Genomic DNA, 9,868 nt, shown 5'->3' on the forward strand with positions numbered 1-9,868 from the left:
GGGTACAATGTGTGAAGCCCTTTTCTGGTGTCTTCCTCCTTAACATTGCTAAATACCAAAACCATTCTTTTGTACCACATAATAAAACATATGGCTTCTTATATCAAGCTAGATAATAAATGATATGTTTACATTCAGAAGGGATTTATCAAGTAGTCTCCCTTTTGTACTCATCGGGACACTTTCCACGTTTTACAGGAAATACCGATTTTCGTGTAGTGGTAGCTATAGCCGTCTTGGCTGTTGTTTCAGAAGCCGCCAGTCAAACTGGTTCCAGCTCTTTGCAGAGCACAGTGGATGGGCTGGTAGCAGATGTTGCAAGTCTTCAAGAAGCTGGTAAATATATAGTTGTTCACAACCTGAGGCTCAAACATAGGCATGGGTGTGTACATCATGTACTTCAGAATATCAACGAGACACATAAAACAAATCCCGTAAGTCAGAAGAAAGGCTGTTGTGAAACCAATATGCCAAATAGATGCTATTGCTCGAATGCAGTTCAGTCATCTGCTTAGAAAATAATGAACTGAAGGAGAAATTATTACAACTGTCTTCCAGGTGAAATTATTGGTAGCCAAATTTTTGTGTGACTAGATAGACAAAAATAATAATCACGAAATTAATGAAGTCATTATTCGCAGCATACATGTATATGCTTTCTTATATATGCATTTATTCATTCGTGTGGTCAGGCTCGCTGATTTGGTTGGTACATGTCATCGTATCCCAATTGCGTGCTGCTCATCCTGTTGATCTGTGAATTGTCTGGTCCAAAATAGATCACTTACAGACCGCCTCCAGATAGCTGGAATATTGCTGAATGTGTCGTGAAACAACAAAGAAACAAAGAAGTATTGCAATGTAAAAGTTGAAAGAACTGAATCATTGGTAGACTTCGTGGCCAAACTGGCCTGAAGTACTTTTCAAAGTGTTGTTAATTAACACGTCCTTGTTTTGCCTGTGTCGTTTCATACTTTCACCCGTGAAGGTCCTGGGTTAGAATATTTATCTTCAGTAACCCATACTTGTCGTAAATAGGCGACTAACGGTATCGGGTGGTCAGGCTCGCTGACTCGGTTGACACATGTCATCGGTTCCCAATTGTGCAGATCGATGCTCATGCTGTTGATCAATGGATTGTCTGGTCCAGACTCGATTATTTACCCACCGCCGCCATATAGCTGGAATATTTCTGAGTGTGGCGTAAAACTAAACTCACTCACTCACTTTCATACATTCATAAACTTCATGTTCTGCTGCAGGTTCATCGACAACCTCATCCGTTACCGCTGTTCAGAGCGACATCAGCAACCATGCCGCGTCCATTGGAACCCTACAATGTATGTATGCGACTGTATTTTGACATGGAATATGATAATGTTATTATTATGCTTTACAGATTAAGATAAAATGCAAAAGTTGTGTTGTCCTAGTACTGTCAGGCTGGTTAGGGTGACCATCAAGTCAGGTACACTTGTCCATTCTACACGCAGCCCAGACAGGGAATGGGAATTTTCCCAGGAAGTGCTGCCATAAACCTACCAAAGGCTTTCCGAAAAATATGAGACTCCCCAACACTGCATCCTTCTGCATTTCCTAGTGTGTCAGAAGGAATGGGCTTCCGATGAAGAACCCGAGCATTCTCCGGATCTACAAGAGATCAGGAGGTTCCAAGCCCAGGACACCGATAACAATGTGGAGCCTGACGACAGTGTACTTGAGATGCAAACGAGATATTTCAAGGACGAGGTCCTCATATTTGCCATGGTTTGCCTGAATCTTGTCAATCACATTACAGTCAAAAGGGGCAGAAAATTCAATGATACGAATGATTTCGTGTTATCAAAAGAACAAGATAGATCATGTTTGTTGTCTTTGAAACGTCGGAGGCTGTATGTTGGCCTATTCCAAAGAATTTTGTAATTGTCATTTCAATGACGTCTTCTACATATTCTGGGTCCTGCCATGGATGAACCTCCGAGTCAAAACCTTAAGCATGGCGAAGACGGTAATAAAAGGACATTATGGCTCTTAAGATTCTGTGATTGTGCAAACGCTGCTCATCAACCGACAAGTGGTTTGACGGTCTCACTGAATTCCTTACATAATCCACATTCCATATTTACATTTGATACAAAATCATTCATTGACTGTTACGAGTAGGAAATGATTGGACCTGTAGGGCAGACAAAAGCCCTTTGGTTCCCTTTTTAGGCAGCTGACTTCAGTTTGAAATGCGCTCGATTCGAATCCCCATACTCGGTTCGAAGACTCGGTTCGAATCTCCATATGGGTATGATGTGTGAAGCCCATTTCAGGTGCTATCCGTCGTAATACTGTTGGAATATCGTTAAAATCGGCATAACACTAGCATAAACACAAACGAATATACTTGTCGTAGAAGGCAAATATAAGGCTGTCGTAATAGGCGAATATACTTGTCGTAAGAGGCAAGTAATTGGATCGGGTAGAAAGGCTCCCTGACTTGGTCGATGCAGGTCATCGTATTTCAGTGGACCCATGCTTGTCGTAAGAGGTGACCAACGGGATCGTGTGGTCATTCTCGCTAACTTCGTTGATATAACATCGGATCCAAATTGCGTAGACCGATGCTCATGCTGTTGATCACTGGATTGTGTGGTCCAGACCCAGGTATGTACAGAATGCCACCATGTAGCTGGAGTAATGCTGACCGGGTTGTTAAACAACTAGCAAACAAACATCGTATTCTTCCAATACATTCTACAAAATATGTTCAGGTAGTACGTCTTCTTCCAATTTTCTATAATCTTATATTTTTCAGCTAGCGTGACGGGGCTTCAGTCAAGTCTAGATGCCATGGTGGCAGATATATCGGCCGTGTCATCGGAATCAAGCGCTATACGTACGTCTTTTCATATAATTTCTCCCTTGACTAACACACTTCTCATCACCTTGACAGGATATTTCTTAAACGTCACTGTCACAATATAGTCAAAGGAGTTAATATATTGTTTGAAGTAAAACTGTCACAATATAGTTAAAGGGGCCGATGTTTGGTTTGAAGTAAAACTGACAAAATATAGTTAAAGGTGTCAATGTTTGGATTAAAGTAAAACTGTTACAATGTAGGTAAAGGAGTTTATGTTTGGTTTGAAGTAAAACTGTTACAATGTAGGTAAAGGAGTTAATGTTTTGTTTGAAGTAAAACTGTCACAATATAGTTAAAGGTGTCAATATTTGGTTTGAAGTAAAACTGTCACAATATAGTTACAGGTTTCAATGTTTGGTTTCAAGTAAAACTGTCACGATATAGTTAAAGGGGCCGATGTTTGGTTTGAAGTAAAACTGACAAAATATAGTTAAAGGTGTCAATGTTTGGATTAAAGTAAAACTGTTACAATGTAGGTAAAGGAGTTTATGTTTGGTTTGAAGTAAAACTGTTACAATGTAGGTAAAGGAGTTAATGTTTTGTTTGAAGTAAAACTGTCACAATATAGTTACAGGTTTCAATGTTTGGTTTCAAGTAAAACTGTCACGATATAGTTAAAGGGGCCGATGTTTGGTTTGAAGTAAAACTGACACAAAATAGTTAAAGCAGTCAATGTTTGGTTTGAAGTACGACCCTATTTCATATAATCGTTTTAATCACATTGCATTATTCATCAGCTACATCCGGCCCATAATTCACATACATAGTCCTTTAATATACTCTGTCAAGTATATTAAAGGACTATGTATGTGAATTATGGTCCGGATGGCCTACATTTCTGAAATAAAATCAATCAATCAATCAATCATCAGCTACGCTTACTACTCAGCACCCCATGCATACGAAGCGAAAATACATTTCCTAAGAGGCGACTAGCGGAGTCAGGCTCTCTTACTGGGTTAATGAATGCCATCGTTAGCCAGAGCGCATGTTTATTTCTTTGTTTTCTTGTCCAGTGCACCGTTTCACAAAGCTCTGGGAGCGCTTCGACTATCATAAGTCAATGTTACAGTAAAGGAAGTAACTTTGATCGTAGCCAATGTGTTAAGAATGGGCTTTTAAAAGAAGTTTGTAGGGCTACGAACGGTCCGAGAATAGCTAGCTAGGTTCTATATCACACCATACAAAGATAATGATTTCATTTTTTAAAATATTAAATTTACTTGCAGCTCACATATTTTGCTTGTTCAAAAAAGTATATATCATATGTGTATCAAGGTAAACAATTGCATACATCCTCCCATCTATTGACGAGTCTGACCTTCCTTTCTGTTTACAGAAAGCAGTGTGGACTCTCAGGTCCAGAATCTGCAGACCCAAATTGATGACCTCAGTGACACCATAGATAGTATGATCGAGGACGTAGGTAAGTCTTTCGTATTTCTTGGTACTTGTCTGTTTTGAGAGTTGCTTCAATCTGAGATTTCACCGAACTCTGAATCTGTCAGGCCCATGTTTCACTTCTGATCACACTACCAACCGTGAAACAATGTCTCACTTCTGATCACGAAACCAACCGTGGAAACAAGTCTCACTTCTGCCAACACTACAGTCCGTTTGATACAAACTGATACCGATGCATTGCAATCTAACACAAAAACAAATAGACATAAAAGAATCAAACCAACGCGGACTGCAATGACAACAACAGACCAACTCTAGAAATAAAATTGCATAATTTTTGTCACAAAAATAAAAAAAGTCATCATTTATTTCAGTGTGCGTTTTCCAAGTTTGTTACAAGGGCGCAGTGGCAACTTAATGACAGCGCGAAAAGCGAGATGCACGTGCATTAGTGACGTCGGAGACATGTGATTACTGCTGATTGACAAAGTGAGAGAAAATGAAAGTCTATAATTTACAAAGTCTGTGATTTTTTTCAAGGATGAAAATGACGGGGGGTGACCAAAGTATGCAACCACTGAGTTCATACAGCGCACTGCCTGTGCAGCTTGGGTACGTGTCATCTCGCCAGCTCAAAAGTTTGTTGAGAACTCGTTAACGCACGTGCATCTCGCTTTTCGCGTTTTAGTTGCCCATGCGCCCTTGTAACAAACTTGGAAAACGCACAAATAAATGATGACAGTTTCTTGAACAACCTTTTTAATTTTGTGTCACAAATTATGGAATTTTTCTGTTGTTTTTATTGCGTACCGCGTTGGTTTGGTTCTTTTATGTGTATTTGTTTTTGTGTCAGATTGAAATTCATCGGTATCATTTTGTCTCAAACGGCCTGTACCACCCGTGGAGCAATGTCTCACTTCTGACCACACCATCAACCGTGGAAACATGTCTCAGTTGTGACCATATTATCAACCACCTCAACCATGTCTCACTTCTGACCACACCATCAACCACCTCAACCCTGTCTCACTTCTGACTACACCATCAACAACCTCAACCCCGTCTCACTTCTGACTACACCATCAACCACCTCAAACATGTCTCACTTCTGACCACACCATCAACCACATCAACCCTGTCTCACTTCTGACCACACCATCAACCACCTCAACTATGTCTCACTTCTGACCACACATTGAACCACCTCAACCATGTCTCACTTCTGACCACACCATCAACCACCTCAACCCTGTCTCACTTCTGACCATATTATCAACCACCTCAACATGTCTCACTTCTGACCACACCATCAACCACCTCAACTATGTCTCACTTCTGACCACACCATCAACCACCTCAACCCTGTCTCACTTCTGACTACACCATCAACCACCTCAAACATGTCTCACTTCTGACCACACCATCAACCACTTCAACCCTGTCTCACTTCTGACCACACCATCAACCACCTCAACCCTGTCTCACTTCTGACCACACCATCAACCACCTCAAACATGTCTCACTTCTGTAAACACCATCAACCACCTCAATCATGTCTCACTTCTCAACCATCAACCACTCAAAATGTCTCACTTCTGTCTCACTTCTGACCACACCATCAACCACCTCAACCCTGTCTCACTTCTGACTACACCATCAACCACCTCAACCCTGTCTCACTTCTGACTACACCATCAACCACCTCAAACATGTCTCACTTCTGACCACACCATCAACCACCTCAACCCTGTCTCACTTCTGACTACACCATCAACCACCTCAACCCTGTCTCACTTCTGACTACACCATCAACCACCTCAACTATACTGAACCGCAAAAGAAACGCAAGTTGATTTAGAAATGTCAATATTTCTGAATCTGTGGAACAAACAATCTCAACACTACGAAAAAACAACAGACAAGTGATTGTTGAAGAAATGAGTCGTGATCTCTGGTGAAAACAACACTCAAGTTTACTGTAAAAGCATATGTTATCACTCCACCCTCACACACCAAAAATGTCACGAAACAGTGTGTCAATCAGTAGCGCGTGTGACCACCATTGGCTGCAATGCAGGCAGCACAACGACGTCTCATCGAGTCAACAAGTGTCTGAAAGAAGGCTTGGGGAATTTGATTCCATTCCATGACCAATCTGGCTTCCAAATCTCTAAGGTTTTGAGGTTGAGCAGCTGTCTGTATCCGTTTACCAATTTCATCCCACACATGCTCGATTGGTGCCATATCCGGGGACAGAGAGGGCAAGGGCAGTACAGCAATGTTGTTCCCTCTGAGGAAGTCCATAGAGACCCGTGCAGTGTGAGGACGAGCATTGTCCTGCTGGAACGTCTGGAGCTGAGGTTGGGCCTGGAAGAGCGGTACAACGTGCTGTTGAAGGACCTGGTCTCTGTAGACTACAGCAGTCACACGTTGACGAAACACGTGTAAACGTGTTCTGTGGTGGTAGCTGAAGCCACCCCATACCATGAGTCTTCCACCTCCCCAGCGGTCAGCTTCCACAACACAACAGTTGGCGTAACGTTCATTACGTCGTCTCCATACACGTAATCGGCCATCGGCGTGGGACAAGTTGAATCTGGACTCATCAGAAAACAACACTTGTTGCCATTGTTGACGTCGCCAACGCTGGTGTTGTCGCGCCCACTGTAAACGATTTTGGCGGTGACGTTGCGTCAGAATCGGTCCGACGTAAGGACGGCGACATCTGATCCATGCTGCCCTCAGACGACGACGAACAGTGTCTGCAGAGATGTGACGTTGTGGCCCTTGAATGGTTGCCGCTGTCTGTGTTGCTCGTTGCTGTCGGTTACGCAGATGAGTAACCCGGATGTGACGATCTTGCGCTGGCGTTGTTACCCTGGGACGTCCTGAACGTGGTCGGTCTGGAACATTACCGGTTTGACGATACCTTGCGGATAGTCTTGTGATTGTTGTCATGTGACATCTGAAGTGCCTGGCCACTTTAGTTGGTGTGGATCCGGTCTGCAACATTCCAACGGCGATTCATCGTTGCTGTTCAGTTAGACGTGGGATGTTTTCTCCGCGTTGTCACAGTCAATTTTGTGTTCTATGGTGTTTTTTTAATAACCTGCCTTATAAAGCTTCAAACTGGAGTGAAATGCACGCATTTTTGTGTGAAACACAAAAACTTCATGCAAAAAAACACGAAAAACATGAAAATGATTGCGTTTGGGCGATATGATCAAGAATCAGCGGCAACAACGGCAAAACCATCTTCGAATGCTTAGTTCTATAATGGTATACTTTGTTGTCCTAAAAGGAATGCATTTGGAACGTATGTTTTGAAAATAGTAACTTGCGTTTCTTTTGCGGTTCAGTATATGTCTCACTTCTGACCACACCATCAACCACCTCAACCCTGTCTCACTTCTGGCTACACCATCAACCACCTCAACTATGTCTCACTTCTGTCTCACTTCTGACCACACCATCAACCACCTCAAACATGTCTCACTTCTGACCACACCATCAACCACTTCAACCCTGTCTCACTTCTGACCACACCATCAACCACTTCAACCCTGTCTCACTTCTGACCACACCATCAACCACCTCAAACATGTCTCACTTCTGACCACACCATCAACCACCTCAACATGTCTCACTTCTGACCACACCATCAACCACCTCAACCCTGTCTCACTTCTGACCTCACCATCAACCACCTCAAACATGTCTCACTTCTGTAAAACCATCAACCACCTCAATCCTGTCTCACTTCTGACCACACCATCAACCACCTCAACCCTGTCTCACTTCTGACTACACCATCAACCACCTCAACCCTGTCTCACTTCTGACTACACCATCAACCACCTCAAACATGTCTCACTTCTGACCACACCATCAACCACCTCAACCCTGTCTCACTTCTGACTACACCATCAACCACCTCAACCCTGTCTCACTTCTGACTACACCATCAACCACCTCAACTATGTCTGACTTCTGACCACACCATCAACCACCTCAACCCTGTCTCACTTCTGGCTACACCATCAACCACCTCAACTATGTCTCACTTCTGACTACACCATCAACCACCTCAACCCTGTCTCACTTCTGACCATATTATCAACCACCTCAACCATGTCTCCCTTGCAATTTACAGATACCAGCTGTGACTACCCATGGTCATTTAGGTCCTCCCCTGGCACGTGTATCTATACGGCCTATAATGTCAGGGCTTACTGGATTGACGCAAAGGCATGGTGCGAGACATTGTGCTCAAGCTGTCGTCTCTACAAGGTTGACACGTATGCTAAACAATCTGACTTGGTCAGCTACATCAACTATTACATATGTAAGTAAATCACCATCACATAGTCTCATTATTCATTGGGTAGCCTAGTGGGTAAAGCAGACGCTCGTCATGTCGGGTTCAATTCCCCACAAGGGATGCAATGTTTGAAGCCCATTCTGGTGACCCCCGCCATGATATTGCTGGAGAATTGATAACAGCGGCGTAAAACCATACTCATTTGAACAGTTCCAGTTGGATCGGACAAAAATACCTCTCTGTGAAAAGCAATAACCGATGTGTCTGCTGGTTCATAATTTTTGTCGTTGCCTAATCGAGGTTTTCTTTGTACTCATTCCTATTTCCCATCTTCTTGTCATATTGCGAACTTGATGCCAGTTCGAGCAAACCGCTGTTATAATTAGGAACAGGATATCATAACATCTTTCAAATGATTCGTTTCGTTTTTCACGACAGAATAGAAACATTATTCTGTGGCTTTATGTTTGTTAGTCCTGGCCAGGTAATGGCGTGTTTGATGTCATGAGTTCCTATGTATGCAATTTGGAATCAATTATACACCACGCTGTGTCATGTCGGCAAATGGCATTATTCTTGTCTCGTATCAAATCCGATGTTTGTATTTTCAGGGGACTTCAGCAATGACTACTTGGTTGGCTTCTCTTCTTTGTCAAGTCAGCAATACAGATGGACAGATGGTTCCACGACGTTCGATAGCTGGACTTGGTGCTCAGGGGAACCGAATAACTGGGGTCACGGTTGCGGCAGTTTGTGGAATGGAGCTGGCCTCTGTCTGGACGATGTCAACTGTGACGCGTACAACAAGTTTATTTGCGAGAAGGTCATTTCATAGGTCATTGCACTGTTTGTGAAAGAGATAATAAAATTTGCAGATAACTCTTATTCCTGGAGTTTTTTATTACATGCTGGTGATATCAAAATTTACCACAAAGGATTCACATCTGGGTGAGTGAGTGAGTGAGTGAGTGAGTGAGTGAGTGAGTGAGTGAGTGAGTGACGCATCGGCATCATTTCAACCATATAGAGACGGGACCAAGTTTGTACGCATACACATTTCCATTCTAAAAACAAAGTTCATGTTTTTAATGGAGTTTCTGAAAAAATATTTTGTCTTTATAACATTAGCATTTACTAAAAGGAAACGTAACAACACCAAATTTGGAAAGAAAATGTCATACACATACATAGTTACAATTTTTAAAAGGGACCAATTTCTCTTTTGAGTAGTT

The 9,868-nt window shown here is 42.5% G+C and overlaps 1 protein-coding gene across 1 annotated transcript; it reads left to right on the forward strand.

Annotated features, from left to right (window-relative positions):
* Window positions 1–243: 243 nt before the first annotated feature.
* LOC124264636 (lectin-like) lies at window positions 244–9,498 on the forward strand. Its single transcript, XM_046699378.1, has 6 exons — window positions 244–336; window positions 1,263–1,340; window positions 2,804–2,884; window positions 4,251–4,337; window positions 8,469–8,660; window positions 9,248–9,498. Exons 3-6 carry the CDS (start codon window positions 2,839–2,841, stop codon window positions 9,469–9,471), a joined length of 549 nt encoding a protein of 182 aa, XP_046555334.1. The 5' UTR covers window positions 244–336; window positions 1,263–1,340; window positions 2,804–2,838; the 3' UTR covers window positions 9,472–9,498.
* The last annotated feature ends 370 nt before the right edge of the window (window positions 9,499–9,868 follow it).

This window comes from Haliotis rubra, unplaced genomic scaffold (assembly GCF_003918875.1).
Source record: "Haliotis rubra isolate DU_JTF1 unplaced genomic scaffold, ASM391887v1 Scf933, whole genome shotgun sequence".
NCBI classification, from domain to species: Eukaryota; Metazoa; Mollusca; class Gastropoda; order Lepetellida; family Haliotidae; genus Haliotis; species Haliotis rubra.

Coding starts and splice junctions, on each gene's coding strand:
- LOC124264636 (XM_046699378.1), top strand. CDS start 2,839: ATGGTGGCAGATATATCGGCCGTGTCATCGGAATCAAGCGCTATAC. Junction 2,885..4,250: donor ATCGGAATCAAGCGCTATAC/GTACGTCTTTTC, acceptor TTCTGTTTACAG/AAAGCAGTGTGGACTCTCAG. Junction 8,661..9,247: donor CTACATCAACTATTACATAT/GTAAGTAAATCA, acceptor TTGTATTTTCAG/GGGACTTCAGCAATGACTAC.